Source organism: Fukomys damarensis, unplaced genomic scaffold (genome assembly GCF_012274545.1).
Source record: "Fukomys damarensis isolate Sample0158 unplaced genomic scaffold, DMR_v1.0_HiC HiC_scaffold_32, whole genome shotgun sequence".
Lineage (NCBI taxonomy): Eukaryota > Metazoa > Chordata > Mammalia > Rodentia > Bathyergidae > Fukomys > Fukomys damarensis.
The window spans coordinates 29,298,624-29,321,186 of record NW_022900944.1 but is presented as its reverse complement, the minus strand read 5'-3'; the positions used below and the strand labels follow the sequence as shown (position 1 = coordinate 29,321,186).

Below are 22,563 nucleotides of genomic sequence, written 5' to 3'. Positions count from 1 at the left end.
AAAATAAGTGAGGTAGATGGCAACTCACTAACAGGCCTGCCCACTGGGGGACGGAGCTTATTCAAGCAGAGATATAAGTGGATGATTACTGATTTGACACAATGACCTTCTGGAACTCATCTGACTAGAGATGGCCCAGGTCATTTGGCCAGCAGCTTTGCTCTCCTTCCTGAGGCGGCTCCATTCCCTTCCTATATCCTGGGTAGCTGAGTGTTAGAGTCTCAGCAGAGGGACTTCTGATCAATAGCGTCATTGATTCCGTGCCTTAACTGTATAATGTTTTTGCTTGTTGGAATCAGTAACTGTTCCGCTTTCCACCCAAGACACCATCCTCTTGTCAAAGGAGCTTAGTGAGATCAGGGGCCTCACAGGTCCCCTTCAGAGTCCCCAGGTCCTCACACAATTCCTTTGCATATGGGGCCCCACCCCCTAAGGAAAACAAACAAACAAACAAACAAAAACTTATGCACGAAAGAGACCCATTTGTAGTATCAGGCAGATTTCCTGTCCTTATCAGAGAAAAGGAAAGCATCACATATCTTTTCTATAGTAATAAAAGATGATAAATGTAAATCATCTTTTATTATATTTTACACTATCAAAGGTTAAAAGCCAAAGCTTTTAAAATCAGGTAAAGAAATCTAAATTGCCAGTGGTGTTAGCATTTCAACCTTCTTCTCCTCACATTGTGCTTTTATAAAGAGGTTCCCAATCCATCATCTCCTTCGACCCTCAAACTAAGTTGGCAGCAAGGGAGGTCAGGCATCTTTCCTCCTTTTCTTCATAAAAGAAAGCAAGTTCAAGAGAGGTCAAGTGAGTTGTCAGTGGCTCCACGGTTTCCTGAGTGGAGGCCTCCTCCCTGTCCCAGGAGATTATGGGCATCGAAGCAGGAATTTACCAGCCTGTTGCCCGAGTGAGACAGGGAATCTTTTAGGTATCAAGATATCACATGCGGTTTCATTTTTTCTTTATTTTTATCATGGAGCAGTATTGCTTTTTGAAGAGAAAGTGTGTCGCACCTAGCTCTCTGTTGTGTTTGTTGTGGAATATGGAGCCTGTGTGCCAGGTGTCCACACCTACTGTAGCCCTTCATCCCTTGATTTTTTTAAAAAAATTTATTTTATCAGTTCATGTTTGCAATTTACACAGTTTACAATCATCTTGGGGAGCAGTTACATGTGGGGGAGGGAAGGGGAAGGGGACCAGAGGAAAACAGTAACAAGCTATAACATCTCTTGATTTTTGAGAGTATTCCACTCATCCCATTTGAAAAGCTGTCCCTACGGCCAACCCTTCATTTCAGATGGAAAAACTGAAGTCAGGATTATTGAGCCTTACACAGTGAGTTAGTGGCAGGTCTTTGAATACTTAGTTCACTCTTTGTACAGCTTCTATCATCAGGTGCGTTACGATTCAGGTGATGAGTTTTAGTGGTGAAGACCAACACTGACTAGTGGAACATTTTGCAGTGAAGGAAAGAAATCACTTGCAAAGGAATGAGTATATTGAGACTTTCAAATGGGATTAGCAATAGAGAAACTTTGTGCTAAAACTAAATTTAATTTAAAACTCAGAAGCCACAGGTGTCTAGCCGCTGCCCTGTTGGAGGGTGTAACTCTAAAGCAGTGTATTTCAACTTTGGATGTATATTGGAATCACCTGAAAACTTCATAAATATTGTAACCCAGTTTCTTTGATTTTATTTGATATAGGGTAAGGACAGTGGGGTGTGCAAGGCTGCCTAGTAGAATCTGATGCTCAGTCTAGGTGGAGAAACACTAGTTTACACGTTTAGTTCCATAAGGGAAGAAACAATGTCAGTCCTAGACTCCACTGTACCTGGTGGCAAGAAATTGAGTGAGAAATTAGCTATCATCTAACACCTTAGAGAAGGGGTATAATCTGGGGAAGAGGAAGATGAAGTCAAGGGCAAAGAATTACTGGAAATGCAATGATTAAATTTTACAAAATTTACAGTTTGATCCAAAGAAGAGGAAATGGTCATTTCTATCTGAGGAAGCACAGTGGGAGAGGGTGTCTCCTGACAGTAATAATTCTGATAATAAGCTAAAAAAGTTTTTCTTTTTCCAGAAATGCATCTGGAACAATAGATGTTTCTTCAAAGCCAGTACAAATTCATGTCTGTAATTCTCAATAGGATTAACCTGGGATTATGGAAAATCTAATTAAGCGAACCATATCATTTGAGACCAACAAAAGGCACTTGACATTGCCTTTGAAAGACCTGCAGATCTGAGAATGCTTGGTAAATTCCTCAAAAGACCTTGCACATACAAGGTACTTGGCAAGTTTGCTACATCCCATTATTTTCCCTCTATCCTTCACATTTTAAAAGAGCCCATCCCTTCTGATAAATGGCACTGATATATTGAAAAGAAAGAATTAGACTTCGAAGATTATACTATTTGAAGCAACTGTACGATTATTATGAGGCTGTTATTGGTGTCTGATTCCTAAAAATGAAAGGGGTGAGATACCTTCTGTATCTAGATATTTTTTAAAATCCATTTACAAAATGTAGTGGTTTTAGTTTTCTCTTAGCAAATCGTTGCATTCGGAGAGTCCTTTAGAATAGCCCACCCAGACTCTGGGGAAATCAAGTTTTCCAGAATTGAAAGCAGCTTGACGCTCTGCATGCCTCACTCCTGTTTGGTGGCATCCACACCTTCTGATGAAGCCAGGCAGACACATGTGGATCTCAGTGGATGGAGGGTAAGGTCTTAGGGTGCACTTCTCAGAATTCTAAAGCCTCTAGGACTGTTGATTTGAGGCTTTAGTAATTATTTCGAAAAGACCATATCAAACCTTTGTCAGTTATTTCAGGCCAGTTTGGGACAATTCCTCCTTCACTGTTTATGAATGAAAAACAGTCTGACCGTGGTTCTCTGCAGGACATCAAATTCCAGAGGAATATGCAGATTACTGTCCCTAGGCCTATTCTTCTCTGACCATTACTTAAGAAGCCTTTTTCCTCCTTATTGAAACTGAGCTATTTGTTTTCATAGAAATGGTTTAAGATGGAGGACTACGTTGAAAGTAGGTGTTGGGGAAAGAGGGTAAAGTAGATGCTATAAAACTTATCTTTCACATGTTTTTTTTCTCTATTTGGTAAAGAGTTGAGATTTTTCTCACATTTCCTTTATGATCCTGGATAAGTTATTTGTTTCTGTGTATACGATTTCCTATTTGCCTATTAAAATTAAAGTTTAATAGCTCAAGATCCTTACCTTGTGATCTGATTCTGAACTTTGCAAACCTCTTAATGTCACAACGTTTCTAAACTTGAAATAGAAATGCTTATGTTGCTGATGCCTGATCTTAGAAGAACTGACATTTGAGTGTTTATGACCACTGCCCTCACAAAGATTAAACTGTTTAAACCCTGATGTTCTTTGTCTCCAAACCAGTACTTCTGTTGGGGATCAGGGTGGTTCTGTGATCCTCTCCCTCTCCTCTCACAGTTATGCTATTTTCCTCTGTCAGTTCAGTTCCCAAGGCCCTACACAGCTGTGTAGTTTGTGCCCATTTCCTCCACCTGTGCCTTATTTTTCTAGCTCATACTTCTCATCTAAGCTATTGTAATGGCTCCAGTAAGTCTTGTTTGACTACTTTCCTCCATCAAGGTGCTGTAGAGTCTTCTAATTCTGTACTGTCACTTATATGGCTACCAAGCTATTGAAATGTGGCTAGTTTGAGCTATGCTTTTGGTAATGTTATAGTGTAAATATAGAATATTCTTTGAAGGCCTCATGTTCAGTGTTGGGGCTTTAGGTGAATGAATTATAGAGGCTCTGCTATTAGGAGGTAGGGTCTAGTCCAAAGAGGTGGCGCACTAGGACAGGGACCTGGAAGGGAATATCTCCTTCCCTAGCTCCTTTCTTCTCTCTTTGCTTCCTGGCTATGATGACACAAGCAGCTTTTCTTGCACCGTCCTCTCTGTCATGCTGCTTCTACCCTCGAGCTGGTGGACCATGGACTAAACCAGGGAGCCAAAAGAAACTGCTCCTTCTTTAAAATGTGGGTATTGGGTATTGCGCCTCAGCAATGGGAAAGTCATTGAGACAGGTGTAAAATGTATACAAGACCACAAAAAATAAGACAGGCCAGTGATTTATAGATTGACCATATGCTAAAATGATATCAAGTTTGACAGTACAGGCTTAAATAAATTATGTTGTTAAAATTAGTTTTACCTGTTTTTTTACTTTCTAAGAGCCAGGTCTTCTAGAAAATTCCCATTACACATGTTGCTCATCTTTATAATCTTATCGGATACCCCTGTTCTCCCAGACCTCAGCTGCTGTACATGTCTATTATTCCATGTAGCAATCCCTATTAGAGGTATTGGCTTCTTGTTTCCCATTAATGGGCAGTGAATCCCCAGCACCCTTCATGAGGCAAGAACTACACCGCATCACTGAGCATTGTTCAGGGCTTATGTGCAAATTTGCATTTCCTTGCAGACTGATCTTACTTAGCTGCTGCATCCAAGGCTGTGTTCTGTGTCACAGTAATGAGTGGTAGAGAAAAAGCTCTTGCTTTAATAGATCAGCCCTTTAATGGACACTCCCTTGCCTGAATGCTCACCACGTGGCAGGTTCCCTCAATGCATCACCTCTTCGCATTTTAGAGCATCCCCTTCCTTTGACTCTGGTTCTCTTGCCATTTTTTCAATGTGGCAGCATGGAGGCTGAGTCATGGGTTCAGTGAACTCTGACTTCTAAGACACTTTTCTTAGTTGTTTTGTCACCGCTGCTGCTCCTCACTTTACTTTCCCTTGTACATGGTTTAACTCTGTTGTAGTTTAACTATGAAGTGTTCCCAAGAGACACGTGTATTGAGACCTTCACTCCAATTTAGCGATGTGCAGTGATAGGCATAGAGAGGTGACTGGATCACAAAAGTGCTTAGTCCAAGAGTGCTAAGTGGGTCACGAGAGTGCTAACTTTACCGATTAATCTAATGATGAGTCCATAGCAGAACTGGCTGTTGAGGAAAGTAGCTCATGAAGGGCAAATCTTCCCCATGTTTCCTGCCTCTTTGTCTGGCTTGCTCACCCTCTGCCTTCCATCTCCCATGAGGTGAGCAGCTTTCCTCTGCCATGTCCTTCTGCCCTGAGGTTCTGCTCACCACAGGCCCAGGAATAATGAAGCCAGCAGACAGTAGTAGTCTGAAAGCTTTGAAATCATTAGCTGAAGTAAGCCTTTTCTCCTTAAAGTTGATTTTACCGGGTATTTTGCCACAACCATGGAAAGCAGACTAAGAACGTCTGACACCTCAGAGTCCACTGATCTACTGATCAGAAATCCTTAATGGATCTCCTTGTCAGTAAACAAACTAATTCTTAAGCCTTGGCATCAAGACTTGTTATGTCAGCAAGGCTTCTGTATTGTCCAGACTCAGTTGGCACTTTTCCCATGTCTTCCGCGTGACTGAGGCTCCTGGAGCTGTGTTAGGTCAGGCTCCCACCTTTCAGAACTACGTGAACACCTCCATCCAGGGAAGGTCAGTCTGTCAGCAAAGTACAGACTCACAGACTCCTCAAGACATGTAGGATCCTTAATAGGCTAGTTTCAGCCTCCCATCTCATAGAAGGAGAAACTTAGTCCTGAGGAAGAAGTACTTTTTTTCCCCTAAGGTTGTGCAGCTGTTCTCTCACAGAGCCTGTGCAAAAGCATATGCATCTTGACATTTGGTCTAGAGAGATTTCTATGGCCCCCACGTTCTTTGGAAACTCAGAGCAGAGGAGGGCATTTTGTACTCCCGAATAAGTCATCTCCATAGCTGCAGCATTTCAACTCTGACCAGAAGGTCTGCCTCTCATTATTATCATAGTTTGCTAGGTTTGATGTTTTAATAATAAAATAAAGCACTCAAGCTAGCCCAAGTGCTGGAAGTTTATTTTTATCTGAAGGATAGAATATTGTGGGCGGATTCATAGAAATTCAGAAACAGAAGATCAGTAGGGCTGGCCCCATGGAGACAGCAGCTGATGGGCTTTCCCTGATTGCCAAAGTTTTTGAAGAATGAGGTCACATATTTTGTCATTTACATGGCTTAGGCACAGAGGCCAAATTTATTTCTTTTGTCTGCTACCTGGCTTATTTATAGATTTGATTTCACTGAAATCTGGGCTGTTGGATGTCGTTTAGTGGCTTCTGCATCTCTGAGATGCCTTAAATCCTGCCTGTTTCTGCTTCCTCGAGGGAAAGAGTACCTGCCTTCTTTCATTCATAGTGCCCAGAGAATCTGATTCACCTAGTTTATCATCTTGAGCCGGGTTATACAGGTTGAAACAATCGATGATCCAAGTTGGTTTATGGTTTGCTCGTCATTGGAGTGGGTATGCTTTGCTCAGCCATGCCTCAGGGCTGAGTGGAAGGAACCCCCAGCATTGGAGGATGTGAACACAGCATTTACTGAGAAAGGCTGCAGTAGCCAGGTGTCATGAAACAGGAGAGATGGGCATGATGTTAGGATGTCACCTCCAGAGGTGTGGACACTGATCCCTCTGTGCTTTTGTCCATCGCTGCTTGCAGCGATCACATCACAGCATCATTCCTCTGCTTAGACCAAGGTCTCTTTACTGAGGATGGCTTACTGATCAGAACTTCATTGACACCTAGATATCCCCAAGGTCCCACCCAGTCCTGGCACTGTGAGAAATCATTGCCAAATAGAGGAATAGGAAAATAAAGAAAGCTTTGTACGTAGGTACTGCTGAGAGACAAAGGGGGTTTATGTATAGGCCTTTCATATCATAAATGATGTTACATTATGTTAAGCATCTGTTTATCATTGTCACTTTGCCTTAATCTTCCCTCAGGTAGTTGAGCTCATGTGAAGGAAAAATTGAAAATGAAATGTATCTCTCTTTCCACACATTTATATATCTAACATTTATTCATAGTCAGGGATAGCATGCTGACAGTGTTATTTCCTGTATGTGTTGCTGGTATTTTATTCATCTTAATGATTAACATTTAAAAATATTACAGTGAGAAAAAGACTGACGGGTTGAATAGAGCACGAATAATAAATGTTTCACTGTACACATTGTACATAATAATTTGTCATTTGAAGATGATTTAATTACTCAGATAAATAATCACAGGAGGATTCTACAACTATGAGGTCTGGGGCCTTACATTTGAATCCAATGATACCTTTTGGTCATGAAACCCCAAGAATATAAAGTCCAATTATATATACTTAGAAAGAGCATGGGCCAGGGATTTAGCTCAGCGGTTCGGTGGCCTGCCTTGCAAGCGCAAGGACCCGAGTTCAATCCCCAGTACCAAAAAAAAAAAAAAAAAAGGAAGAAAGAGCATGGAATTCACATCTAACAAACATTATCATCAGGATCAAATAAAATTAGGGAGCTGAAATGATCCTTGAAGATAGATCATGCAGTTTCCTTGTACTGAAGAACAAGAACATGACTGCTTAAGAGTATGAGAACTAGGTAAAATATTCCAAAGCCAAGGGTGGGTTTTGCAATAATGAAGACTTGAATTTGAATTGTAACACTCCCAATGATTCATGCTATACTTAGGTGAATTATTTTGCAAGCATAAGCTGCAGTTTTCTCACAAAGACAATCTAAATGACTTTTATAAACAACAGTATTTGAAAATCCAATAAAATGGTGTATGCCCATCTCTGAGCACACTGCCCAAACTGGGATTTAGACCCACATTATTACAGCACGCAAGTCATGAATGGTCTTCCAAAGCTGTGTTCCTGTAGTTCTCTTTTCTCCTTGGAAGCAGTGCATTCACCTCAAGAGAATACCCCCATCTTTGATAAGGGTCTTGTTTATTGGGTATTATAGCATTTGACTTTGGTGCTAGACAGTAGAGCAACATATGCCATAACCTTCTTGCAGTTTCCAATACATATTTTGTACCTGAGAAAAAGTAATTACCCTAAGCTTATGCCTTACTCCAAGTGTAGAAATGAGAGATGAAGAGTTGTGATTCAATAATTCTTGTGATACTTCCTCTACCCTTTTCTATGATTTTCACAGCCAATGCGTAATTCCTGTGATTTGACTTGAAACAGGAGACCAGCTCAGTGCTGAGTGATGAGATCTGAAGGGGAATGAAATATGCTTGAATTAATTTGCATAATAGAATCTGATTGGTTACAAAGCTGTGTTTGTTGAACTGGAGACCAGAGTCCCTGAGCTCACCAAGGAGGCCACATTAGAGATACAGAATGGGATTTTGAGTTCTGGTGAGGGCCTGGGTAATATTCTTAATGTAATGATAACTTGTCTTTAGCTGTAAATTAACTACCTGGAAATAAAAAGAATGGGTCAGCCTGTCTGATCCTTCCAGCTCTGCAGGGAGGAGAAAGCTGAAAAGCCAAATCCTCTTGCTTTTTGCTAAGTGCTTTCGTCTTTCTTTTTCTACCCGATAACAATTTTCAGCAGGAGTCTAAATATACTTAAACACCGTATATGTCATTTTCTTTTGTGGAGACAAAAGCAGGCATAGCAAGAGAGTTTTATGCTCAAGGCACAGTAGCTTATGATGGGATATCTGCTCTCAAGATGGAGAGGTGAGCCTTCCACTTAGAGCTGGTGGTTTTGCAAATCCATTTTCCTGTCATGTTATTACTCTTGTGACTTTCAACAACATTTATTTTTCCCTCCAAGCAATGTGCTCCCATCATAAAATAAAGCACTCCTATATGTTTTAGTGGAACCCCAATGCATCGGCATCTTGGCACACTGCTGGAAAGAGTTTTAATGGAAGGATTGTTCAAGAACTATCTTGGGGGGGTTATATTAAAACAAATTAGAACACTGATATATTTCCCTAATTATTACCAACATCAAGGTCTTCTTATGAGGGCAGTCTCCTGTTAATTTTCATGTGTGATTCCTGCAAAATTTCTAGTTCTGAGCACATTGATAAGTTCTTTAGTCCAGAAGCATTTTTAAACAAAAGCCAAGAAAAGCTCCCGAAAATACTGTTTTAACCTATACTTGGAGAAATTCTGAAATATGAATTTAAAAATTTTCAAAATTCCAAGATTAATTTCCAGGCAATAAATATTTTAAAGCATGGTTTTACTATGTTGTTGGTGGATTACGAACTGATGCAATCACCTCTTGTGAATCTTCACTTTGGTCGTTACTATAGAATATTTTCTCTTTCTGGTTAGTTTAATATTTTGGGAGATAGACCATTCCCCACTACATGCTAAAACAAATTATTATCACTATAAGGCTATCGTTTATCTATGGAGCTTGTATTTCTGTGTTTGATCTTGTGCTTTCTTTTAGAGAAGCAATACGGAATAGGATTTTAGGTATGAGAATACAGGACCAGAATCCAGCGTGAGGGCTCTATCTCAGCTTGTCCACTTGCTGGGCTCTCTAACCATGGGCAAGTTAATTAATTTTGATACACCACAAGCTATTACCTATAAAATGGAAAAAAATAGTACCATTACTTTGTGGGTTATTGTGATGATTTACTGACTCAATTCATGGAAAGCCCTTACAAGAGCATTAGGCAAATAATATCTGACAGATGTTTGCTATTATTAATATTTTCATCATAGTTATAAAAAATCTGTCTGCATTGAATTCCAGGGTTGACTTTCCACATTCAGGCAGATCATGGTTGCCATTTTTATCAGGGTCTGTATCATTTCCTTATGCACTTTGGAAACAAACAAATGCCATAAAATGTTATTGTTTTTTCAGTGATTAGGAATAGGACTAGAGCCAGATAGCATGGGTTCGAACACAACTCTGCTATTACCAAAACCTAACCTAACACAGGTGGCCTAATTTATCTCAGGCTCTTTTCCCTTGTTTAAAACAAGAAGATTCAAGGTACTCATTTATAAGATTGCTACAGAAATCAATGGATGAGTTAATATTTGTCAATTTCTTAGGACAATAATTTGCTAGATTTTAATTCTAAAAGTAAATAAACAAAAGTCAACATTTATCTTGCATGAAACTAAGACTAATCACTAAAATAACTTTTATTAGTGGCACAGTCACTTAAAAATAGTGTGATTAATTACTTTTAAAGGTAAGTTGGCTTTGCTCTTAATTTCAACATAAAAATAGATAAATTTATCTTTTTCTTAAAAAAGGGTGAAGTTTGTTGTTTATTGGTTGTATGGAAACTCATAAACTCATTAGTATTAAGCTAGAAGTTTTTATACAGGGGAAAAAGTCATCATCTAGCTTCAACACTTTAGTGTCAGAAATAATTGTGCTTTACAGCAAAATGGCAGCCAGCAGAAAGAAGTGCAGAAATATCAACTTTAATTAAACACTTTCTTTCAAACACACTTCACAGTTTATATGCAGGAATAATTTATCACCATGTGAATGAACACTTAATACTTGGCATGGTACAAAGTGGGCAGGATCTTGCTGCACCATATGCTCCTGCCTTTCTCTTGCTTCTTCTTGAGTTTCTGTAGATGCTGCATTCTGTTTGAATTCATCATACGTGGTACATCGTACATTAAAATTTATGGATGGCTTGTTTTGAGCACACAGACACACACACACACACACACTCAAATCCAAGCCTGGAATGGTAGTGCGTAGCACTGCAATCCCGGAACTCTGGGAGGATGAGGCTGGAGAATAGATAACTTGGGCAATTTAGCTACTTACCAAAGCAAAAACCATGAAAAGCAGGGCTGGGGATATAGCTTAGTGCAAAGTCCCTGGCCTCAATTCCCCCCTACCACTACCACCAGCAAAAGAAAAGACAGTATGTAAATTAGAAGAGTTGATTCACAATCTCTCACCAGACCACTAACCATGGATATGAAGCCAGAAGCCACTTGTAGAGAATTCCACTCAGTAACTTCATTTTACAGAGTAAGAGGCAGAAGGGAATTGAACAGATCTGTGATATGTTTATTGCAGATTCCTGAACTTATCTTTAGCTTCCTCCCTTAAACCTAGCAATATTCTTTCTGCTTCCCATTGCCTCATTTTAGGATCTCTCCTCTCCTCTGTGCTATTTCCATGCAATCTGTTTTGCTTGCTGGAAACAGCTTTTGATGTATTATTAAAAAGCTGAGTTTGAAGGTGAAGCTGTTAAATGATGACACTGCTTTCTAATCCTCCTCTTTTTCTCCCACAGCTTTTATCACCCCAGAGTGTTTGTATCCAACTCCTATTATTTGAAAAAGGACTAACAATACTGTCATGAAGGCAGTGGACACCTTAAATTAAGTGTACATCTGCAGCTTCCCTAGATAACATATTGCCATATTATAAAAAGGACAAAAAGGCTTGGGTTGACAGAGTCTAGTATCCCGGAAAGGAAGGGGTCTGCACCAACAAATTAGAATTCCTCCACTTCCCTTATTTCCTAGACCACCGAGGCCAGATGGCTGCAGAATCTTAAGTAAACTATTCCTCAGTTTCTCTCTTGGTGAAAGTACATTATCGCCCTCTTCTGGGCATCCTCATCTGCAAGGCAAGGTCAGTTTGGCTGAGACCAGAAGGCTTGGATTGCCGCACTGGGGGAAAACAGGAAGACACCCAGCTCACTTTACAAAAGCCCATGTTATCCTCATTGGTCACAGAACGTCACACAGGCTCACGGTGACAGAGTGACGTGCACAAGATCACTTAGCTCATAAGAGATGCAAGTGGTATTCCAGCCTATCTGATCTCCAAGTTTTGTTACCTTCTACTAAGCCTAAACCTGTGATCTCTCCTTCCTGTTTTATCCAAACCAGAAGGCAAAGAATTATGTTGTAGCAGTACCCCTACTGTGCTCATTGAGCTTGGCAGTTTCAATGAGACTCACCAGTGTTGAAATGAAAGGTCATTCTCAGTGCCAATGTATCCTTCTCCGTGTGCAGCCACATTCTGAGATCGCTCACCCTGGTGTTGGTGAAGGGTGATGTTGAGGTGATCGGGCCCTGGGAACTGGGTTCATGACTGGAGTCTGTGTGGCACTGCTTAGACAGATGACGCTCTTCCAACAGAAACTGTGGCATTCTAAAAGAGAGAAGCAAACACGAGAAGATTCCAAGGGGAGAATTAAGTTTCCAGCACCAGGAATATTACATATAGAGAAGAAACAGAAGTTAAAAATCAGAGAGAAGAAGGGTGAAAAGTATAAATGGCTTGTTCTTGTTATTAACAAATAGCTGTGTCATGGCTGGGTACTCTAAGATTTTTGGAGTACTTATATGGCATCCTGTTTTATTACTTTTCCTGGTTAGAGAGAGAGAGCTTATAATGCAACCTTTGTAAGACTGCTTTGGTAAAAGAGGATATTGGATTGCTTGGGTGTTCCTCTGACCAGACAAATAAATCTTTCCCATTGACTCTCTGCTATAGTTTTATAGATTACTGTAGTCCTGACTCATATATAATGGGTAATTGATAACTTCATCTATTAGTTCTTTAACAAAATGTCTTAGTGATCATCGTAGTTCTTTGGGATCTGCCTCAACCTCCCCTCTCTGTCAGTGTCCATTGACTGCCTTCCTTATACCTTGTAATAATGCTAAGATTTGGAGATATACTTCCTATATTCACCGTCTCTAGGCTTTGGAAAATGCTGTTCCTTCTGCATGGTGTCCCTTCATCATCCTAACCAGCTGTTCCCTCCTCTAGGAAGTCACTCTTAACTCTTTAGCCTCTGCCATTCCAGGGTGAAGGTGAACCTGTGTCCACTCCTGAGCTCCCATCATGCCCCAAGTTTCTCTGTTACTAGAATATAGTCAGGCATGGTTATGACCAGTTATTATGATAACAGATTGATGCAGAGTGCTTATCGTAGATCAGGCACTGTGCCGAGCAATTCATATGCATTACTCATTTAATCCCAGGGACAATCTTGCAATACCCTTCCGTTCTCCACTTCAGAAATGAGCAAGCTGAGCTCAAAGAAGTCAATTTAACCAACTCTGGCAAGTGGTAAAACTAATACTCAAATGTGATGTTTACTAACTGGTAATGAAATGAGGTGAGGATGAAGCCTGTAGCTAATCAAATCTGTCTCTGCTTGCAGAAGCTGACTGGGGAAGTGGGCAGCCCTGACGTGATGTGCTCAGAAAGCGAAGACATTCCATTCACAGAGAGCTCTGTTTGACGCATCTGGGAGGCCATCCTTGGAGAGAACTGCCACTTGGTTGGTGGAAGGGGTGACGGCTGCATTCCCTTGTGCCTACCACGTAACCAAAAATGAAGGAGAACTATTGTTTACAAGCTGCCCTGGTGTGCCTGAGCATGCTGTGCCACAGCCAGGCATTTGCCCTGGAGAGACGAAGCCACCTGCGTCCCTCATTCCATGGGCACCATGAGAGAGGCAAGGAAGGGCAGGTGCTGCAGCGCTCTAAGAGAGGCTGGGTCTGGAACCAGTTCTTCGTGATAGAGGAGTACACCGGGCCTGATCCTGTGCTTGTGGGCAGGGTAAGGTGGCTTACATTCAGTATTTATCTGTCTCCACCACAGAAACAGTAGCATATGGATAACAGAAAAGGAAACCTAAAAGGAAAATGTGAACAATCTATCATCAATAAAGACCCAACATCAGTCTGCATACATTCTTACAGTCATTTTCCTCCAAATTCATACACTTACCCATGTTCAGAATGCTTCTATTTTCCACTTAATGCTACACCATAAAAATCCAATTGTAATGGCTGCTTAGTCTCCTGAAATGGAAGTGGCCGTAGTTTATTTAATCATTTTCCAGATAGAGGTTTTTCTCTCACCACGGCTTAACCACCAAATGGAAACGCCTCCATTTTCTTCTCATAACTTCAGTACTCTTCTTATCATAGCTTTCTCTTTTGTGTCATGCTTAGCTATTTATTTTTCTATCTTCTTCGCCAGACCTCAAGATATTTTGCGTCATAGATGTGATTTTATCCCATTTTCTTTAGTACTTTCCCCATTCTCTAGCAAGAATAGTTGTCGTAGAATAGGGGGAGTTTTATCCTTTTTGCCTTAGGAATGGTAAAACCTCGGTAGGATGACTCCAGATGCTTGGCACTAATCAAGTTATGCATTCCTTCCATAGCTTCTTCAAAAATAATGCAAATGTAAAGGTTTTAAAACATATTTGTGAAACTGACTCCCCACTATTGTTTGTGACAAAGCATGCAGCTATCTTTCAGATGATAGTGACGTTACCTAAGAAATGAAAGCCTACTCCACTCAGGAGCCGTGCTGGGTAGATGGTGAAAAAGAAGTTCAGAATGTAGGGGAAAAGAGTTAACTATGCCATTAGAAAAGAAAAACTAAAATGAGTGGAAGGTAATTAAATTCAGTGTAAGTGATTATGAATCAGCAAGGTAACGTGTAGGAGAAATGAAGGATGATTTCACGGAGAACAGGATAATAACTAGTGATTTAAAGGAAGAACAAGACTTAGTAAAGGTGAAAGTGAGGCAAGAGATGTCAGAGGTGCACAGTTCTGACCCCATGGATTCGAACACATTTATCTTAGTAGAAAATAGAACTTCCATTTTGAGACTTTCTCACAGAGGAGCAGTGTCTGGTGTTAGGGTTGTAAGGTGCTGAAGACAGGAGCTGGGGACTCAGTTTGTCATCTCTGTAGACTTAGCAGTTGTGGTACCTATGAGAGGGGAACATAGAAAAAAGGAGGGAAGGAGGAAAAACCTAACCACTCAAAGTGCATGGTGTTCGAAAGCTAGACATTTGAGAATTCGTCTTATTTTAGTGTGGATGAGGGAAAAAGAGAAGTGGCCAGATCTTGTAGATCATCCTTTAAGGTTAAAGCTGGGATGGTTCTGCAAAAATAGGAGAGACAGAGGAGATAGTTTGTTCTCTATCAACGTTTGATTTGATGACATTCACTATTGATTAGTTTAAGATTCTCTGAAAGAGTAGACTTTGGTAGAGCATAGATTTTCAGATTTCTTGCAACAAATACAGTCTGTGTCATGTTGTGCTCTCCAGAGGCGAAAGATATCCATCCTTGGAGTTAGGATTTGACTGCTCTCTTCAGCACCCGGATCCCTTGATAGCATTCAATGGCTTCTCAAATTGCTTTTTTGTGTGGACCCTAATAAACATCATTGCCAGTTATATACATTATTTTCATGAGGCTGAAAAAAAGAGAGAAAATTTATATTCAGCTTTCAAGTCTGAAAACAAAGTAGAAAAAAAAAAAAACAAGGAATACGTTTTCTAGAATTTTCATTTATTTGACTTACCATAAAATACATCTGTTTAAATCCTATGAGATTGCCAAATTCATATGTAATATATTAAGTTACCAGAAATTTTCATTGACTAAACACTCATGTATTTCTTGTTCCTCTTTCATAGGATTAACTCCCTAACTTTCCATAGATCTGAAACAGGGAAATGAGGAAAATAATCTTCAGCTTTCTGGGAAGGATTTAGATTTGGTGTACAGGGCCCAGCCTCCATTGAGAAAATCTGTATAAAGACTAAAGTAATTCTGTCCACCCATCGTGGTCATTAAATAACTTCATATCTCACTCATAATGACCTTCTTCTTAGGAAATGTGTCAGTCATAATTTCAGGACAACACATGCCTTGTTATAAACAACAAATTCTGAAAGTATTCTTTTTTTCTTCTAAGAAAACCTATGGTATAAATAAATGATAATTACAATTTATGCGGACATATATCCCTTCAAGCTGCAATATTTAGTGTTTCACTGAAACACTGCAAATCAATTAGCTATCTTTTGGGAAATAGTAATAACTTCAGAATTTTAAAAACAGTGTGTTCAGTCTTTCTTTGTGACTCTGGGGAAGCTTGCTAGGCCTTGGTTTCTTAGTAATAATTAAAATTCCAGTAATAATAATAATATATTAATATTAAGTGGAGTTAATAACAGTAACCATTATTATTTTTGTTATTTTAAATGGTATTTGAATAAAACTACTTAGTTAAGATGGGTTTTTTTATGTGGCAAGTAGAAATGAGGGCTTTTTTCATTGGCTATGCTAGAAAGTTATGAGCACAGTAAAAGCTATGCTTATCTTTCCCACAAAGGGCATACTGAGAGGCAAGGAATTCAGATTAATGTGGCAGCTCTAGAAATCAAGATTGAAAAACAGAGATTCATTGTTGCAGGAAAATCATGAAGTCTGTAGGGGAATTCTGTGTTCCGAAACACAGAGCAGAGTCAGGGCAAAAAGGCCCAGGATTGGAGGTAAAGAGACCTGCATGATGTATGGGGCTTGAAAAGCGTGGCTTCAGACACATACCGTCTTATCTCTAGGCTTTGTCAAAGCAGGGAAAAGAAAGGGTATTTAGAGTTCTCACCAGAGGAATTGCACATCCATGAACCCATCCCACCACCGTATCTTCACGGTTCCATTGGGCCCTTCTTCCTTGAAGATTACATCCCCATTTCTTCAGACTCTGCGTGCTGCAAAGCAGGAACTCTGGAAAGGTGTGATCAGTTGAGTTGTTTGGAGTAACAAAGCCTGCAAACAATCCAAGTGTCCTTTGGAGAGCACTGCTAAAACAACACTCTGTGGGTGAGGTAGATCTGTATGTGTAATATGGAAGGGCACATTAATTTGCTGTTAAAAAAAACTGGCCATGTGTGTTTGAAGGCACTGTAATATGTAAAAGTTAGAGTGTATATGGCTCTGCAGACTCTATGCATAGAGTAGAATGTCTCTTAGATGATTTGTAAGAAACAGTGATGTCGGAGTAGACAAAGTGAAGGAATGGATGACATAACTGAACGAAAGATCAGTGCATAAAGTTTTCATGTATAGTTTTTAAAATATGCATATTTCTCTCAAAATAAATCTTAAGATGTGTGTGTTTATGTGTGTGTGCATACTATAGCAGTCATTATGTTCATGGGTCCGTATCTCCCTACCGCCTCCCTTGTGAAATTTCAAATCTCGACTTCTCTTTTCCTAGCTTCATTCTGATCTTGACACTGGTGATGGGAAGATTAAATACATACTCTCAGGTGAAGGAGCTGGAACCATTTTTGTGATTGATGACAAATCAGGGAACATTCATGCCACCAAGACGTTGGACCGAGAGGAAAAAGCCCAGTATACACTGATGGCTCAAGCGGTGGACAGGGAAACCAACAGACCCCTGGAGCCAGCATCCTCATTCATCGTCAAGGTCCAGGACATTAATGACAACCCACCGGAGTTTCTACATGAGATCTACTATGCCAATGTGCCTGAAAGGTCCAATGTAGGTGCGTAAATGGGAAGAGCTGCTCCGTTTCCAGCCTGACTGCAGGGAAGGGCACACTGCTGTCTGTGTTCCTAAATCAGGAAAGAGAATTTAGGTTCTATTTTCAGGGCCAACCCAACAGCTAAGAATGTTCACCCATACAGATGAAATTTCAGATGCTTAAAATGGGCTCGAGGTTTTGCAGTTTGAACTTATTAAAAAGAACTCTTTAAGACTGCAGAAAAGGGGATAATCTGACTGGGTCTAGGTAACCCTGACTTTTGTATTATTAGCTATATAACTTGGAACCAGTTAATCTATTCTCTTAGCCTTTGTTTTCTGTTCTGTAAAATGAGAATAATCTCTAGCTTTGTATGACTAGAGATAATATGCATCAAATCATACAACATATCGAGTAGGTCATACGAAGTAAGAGCAACAGTAATATTTGTAGCGTGTAGTTATTGTGGTAATTGGTGATTCACACCCACTATTTTATTTAATTTGTCCTGTGATTAATCTTTTTAATGAGGTAAGTCTAATTGGTCATGTTTTACAGCTGCGAAACCCAAGCCAGAAACAAATGTTCTAATGTATCTAGAGTAAGTCGTCCAGAATCCACACCTAGGTACAACACCATGCCATCATCTATTCATTCAGAACTAGACGTGTTTGCAATGTGCTGGAAGATACATTACATTGTGAAAATATATGATTTGAAGGATTTCATCAAGTAGCCCCTTCTCCAGGCCAAAACTTTTATTTGGCTTTCTAGAATATATAATGGTCTTTTGAGGAATATGCCTCATAAAAGACATTGCCTTTCACACAGTGAACAGGGCTGTTCTGCTCAGGGAATGAGTCTGATCAGATGATTGCACATGAATTTCTCATCAGGTAAAAGCAACCCATTTTACAAATTAGAAAACCAAGCATCACCTATGAGAAGGCTATTAAGAAAACTAGCTATGACCCTGGCTGGAACCCTAATCCTTCCATTCTTCACGTAGAGCCCTTTATGCCAGAAGATGGTGCCCTCCTCTTAGAGTTCTCACGTTTTGTGAAAGTGAAGCTGGGTTGTTTCTCACCTGCCTCCTTCCTCCTTTTCTGGCCTAGTCCTTTACCTTCTAGACATTCATGTGCAGATTCCAATGAGAGACAATAGACATCAAATAAATCTGTATAAATAGGTTATAGTAGTGTCAGGGACTGAAACTTGGGGTGGAGCGTTAGGATGGGATAAACCAGTCATCATCATAAAGGATACTCTAGGGGAATTGTCATTAACCTCACCTTTGGGGGCTCTTTGATGCTGAGGGACAGTACCAGACTCCCTGTTATGGCACAAGAAAGTTCAGTGCAGTCTTATTGTCAAACAGTACTGGAACTAAATCATTGCTGTACCTCTGACCACCCATGTGGACCCAGATGTCTTCTTGTACCTTTCTACATTTTCATTTTTTCATGTACAGAAAGAGGATAATATACAGTATGATGAGTGTTAAATTATATATATAGCAAAGATTTATAAAGCGCTGAGAGTTCTGGAAGCAAATTAACACAACAATAGTAATTTCCCTAGTATATCATAAAGGTATTCTCCTTTATAAATCTCTGTTGTCTAGAATATTGCTTGGCTTATGAAAAGAGCTCAAAAAAGATTATTTGAATGAAACAGTGATACAGAAGACTAACTTGAAAACAATGAGATTTGCTTGTATACCCTGTGAAAGTTGCTGACAACCTTGTAAAGAGTAGTCAGAATCTCTGTTAATGGGCCCCTTGTCTCCCACATGGAATTTTGCCTTTCCGCTGAGAATTTCACAGAAAACTTGGGAATCACTGCTTGCCTGATTGGCTTTAGGTTGCAGAAAGAGATTGTATAATTTCATACCTTTCACACCAAATTTCCCCTGCATAAATGGCTGTGAAATACCAAGTAGGAGAAAATGCTGGCAGACATACTACTGCTACTACTACTACTACTAATAACAGTAAAAAAGAATGCCGGCAGTATACATAGAACATACCCCAAATGGTGCCTTTAACAGAGAAATTGCATAATTTCCAAATCTTTCCTTCTAACTCCTCTTTCTGCAAACCAACATGCCATACTCCACATGTTAGTTGTGACCAGCAAGGAACACAAGGGCTTTTTAAAGCAAAAAAATCACAATCCCATTCCCTGGTTTCTTGAAATTCTGGCCCACAAAGGCTTGCCTTAGCTCTCAGTCTGTATCTAATGGTAATTCTTTTTTCACAGACACCAAACCTGTTAAAGATGGGAAGATGAAATTTCTATGCTACTAGGGAACAACATTCTATACAGTATTTATAGCCATAAATTAATTAAAATGTAGTATTAGCAATGATTTTATGGCATGCAAGGCAACAATAAAATGATGGATTTATTCTTCTGCTACAGATGGAGGGTTGCACACTGTCCTTTCTTGGAAAGCAATTCATCATTAATTATCATTTATTATACACTTCGGGAATATTTTATTTAATTATGTGATAAATTCAACATTTCCATTGCGTGAGCCTCAGAATATTTGGCAATAATGTTCATATCATGATTTTTACTACTAAGCAGGGCAGGATGTACTACAAATATAGAAAGTTTAGTCTTCAACTATGAGAATGAAAAGGAAAAGAAAAAAAGCACTAAGGAAGTAAGCAAAGAAGGAAGATTATTTTGGATCCGAATTCTAGGAAAATGAGATCATGTTGAATAAGCATGGGGCTTTTCTCTGGATTTAATTTTAGAATGAAACTTTATACACAATAGTGAAATTTGAAAAGTTAAAGGCATGTTACTAATTAAATTGTTCACCTTTTAAGGAACGTCGGTGATCCAGGTAACAGCTTCTGATGCAGATGACCCCACCTATGGAAATAGTGCCAAGTTAGTGTACAGTATCCTTGAAGGACAACCTTACTTTTCAGTGGAGGCACAGACAGGTACTGTAGGCTGCTGCTGCTCTTGTGATGTGCAGGTTGTGAATGAGAGTCCATGCTTAATCACTAAACTTATTTAAATTTCAATTTTCCCCAATATATAAAAAGGGACCAAAGAAGGCCACCTAAATGGATTCATGTGAGAATTCAACACTATGTATGTCCTGGTGTACAGCTGGCACACAATGAAACATATTTATTATTGTTTCTGCCCATCTTTCACCATGCAAAAATAACAAATACTCTTGAAATGTAACATTATCAATGTCAGAAGTGTCTTAAACGGTGGATCCAAATTAAGAGACCATAGAAATTGGAGCCTGGTTTAAATGCAGGCAGCTATCAAAGTATGCTTTGAAAATCATTGTGCAAGATTGGGGTGTGAGAGGTGTTTGTTGATATTCACGTTGCTTTAAGAGGTAGCACATTCCCACCCTCTCTTGCTGTGCTCATAGATTCTCAGTGGACATCATCACACAGAGAGGAGGCTGTGTATATTTCTTATGAAAAAAAAAAGTGCAACAAAAAAGTGAAAATATACAAAAAAACCCACCTAAACCCAAAGTGTTTCACGTAATTTGTACCAAATTTAAAGTCTAGAATAAAGACTAAAAACCTATGAAACTGCTCATGTTATTTTCTCAGGAACCTTTTTCCCTCACAGTATGTTTCATTTTTGGAAAGATGAGAACAAACAGACTTCACTTATTATCATTAAATTTTACAACATATGTATATATGTATATATGTATGTATACACTTAGTCTCCCAATTGAATATTTTGCTCTCTTACTTAATGTAATTTCCACTTTCTTATGGATTAATTCATTTGTAGCTACCTTGTTTCAGAAGATAAATTATGACCTTATTTGCTATGATTATTCCAAAGGTATTTGCCATTAGCCTTTCCAGGTTAACTGAGGAAAACATGGACTTCATCTAGACTTTTGGGAGACATGTTAAAAAAAATTCCAACCTCCTTGGTCTCAAGAACTTATGATTGATAATTACCAATTTTATTCTATCAAATTGTTTAATAAACAAGGAAAACAAGGGCCAGTGAATTCCAGGTTACTGCATAGAAAGATACCAACATCAGAGAATACTAAGCCTTCCTCAGTGTTGTTTTTATATTTCTAGTATAAGTGTTATCTTAACTACAGAGAAAAAAAAATTCTGTAAATCCTGTAGAGATTTAAGTGAGCATGGTTTTCATGAAAATCACATCTCAATATTCAGGGATCACAAAGAATTCAATCACTAATTTATCCCTGTTGTCAGTGGCAAGTGATTTTAGACAGTAAAAATTTGCATAACCATTTTGCATAACTCTAATCCATTTGTTCACTCTTTTAAAAATTAATATTAACATTTGAATGTATTGCATGAAATATGTGCCTCTTACTCATAATGTAGAGTATAAAAATGTTTGTAATAATTGCATGTGGGAAAAATTTCCAAAAAATTTTGGTAGAAGTAAAAAATATAGTTTTAGTTATGGATAAATATGCAGTGGACATTCAAATATTTCAGTATTAGGGGTGATACACATGAGATATACATGAGGTGGTATACGTGAGAAGAATGAGGTTATGACTTGCATATACAGAGAAATAAAACACAATTAATGCTCTGTAAGTAATTTTATGTCTTGCTTGAATCAAACAAGGATACTTCAGGAACAGTTGCGTTTGGTTACATTTATAATATTGAAATTTTCTTTGCGGTCCTGAGCTATTTCATTCATCTTCACTTACCCAGTGTTCAAAACATGCAGTTGTTGCATTCTGTTACAAACGATTCTCTGTCATGTTTCTTGTTCTCTGCCCAGGTATCATCAGAACAGCTCTCCCCAACATGGACAGGGAAGCCAAGGAGGAATACCACGTGGTGATCCAGGCCAAGGACATGGGCGGACACATGGGCGGACTCTCAGGAACTACCAAAGTGATGATCACTCTGACCGATGTCAATGACAACCCACCAAAGTTTCCTCAGAGTAAGTAGGTGGGCTTGGCTTTCACTGTTCAACCCTGCCACACTCAGTTCCCCATCTTCTCCCGCCCATTCCTACCTTATACAGCTTTCAAAAGAAAGAGAAAAAAAAATCTACAAAACCAAGAGGTCATTATATCTTTCTTGAAAAAAGAAAAGTAACAATAATAACACAACTGAAATGGAGTAGAGATACAGGAAGAAAAAGAAGACATTGAAAGTTCTGACCTTGGGGACAGAAAAATCAATGTTGCTAGGTATTTTATTTACTAGGTACCAGTAGTGTGATGTAGTCTTACTGAACTTTTCTGTCTTGTTACTAACTTGGATATAACAGTACTTGAACCAGTTATTTTTTGCTGTGTAACAAACTGCTCAAAACCTCAGTGTTTTCAAATAATTATAATTTGA

The 22,563-nt window shown here is 39.2% G+C and overlaps 1 protein-coding gene across 1 annotated transcript in view; it reads left to right on the top strand.

Annotated features, from left to right (window-relative positions):
- The window catches only part of Cdh11 (cadherin 11), a 105,695-nt gene that overhangs the window by 46,773 nt on the left and 36,359 nt on the right, over nt 1-22,563 (top strand). Inside the window, exons 3-6 of the mRNA XM_010612141.3 lie at nt 13,047-13,447; nt 16,924-17,218; nt 20,041-20,160; nt 21,989-22,156. Coding sequence (XP_010610443.1) covers nt 13,220-13,447; nt 16,924-17,218; nt 20,041-20,160; nt 21,989-22,156 — 811 coding nt within the window. The 5' untranslated portion in view covers nt 13,047-13,219. The remainder of the gene's footprint in view (nt 1-13,046; nt 13,448-16,923; nt 17,219-20,040; nt 20,161-21,988; nt 22,157-22,563) is intronic.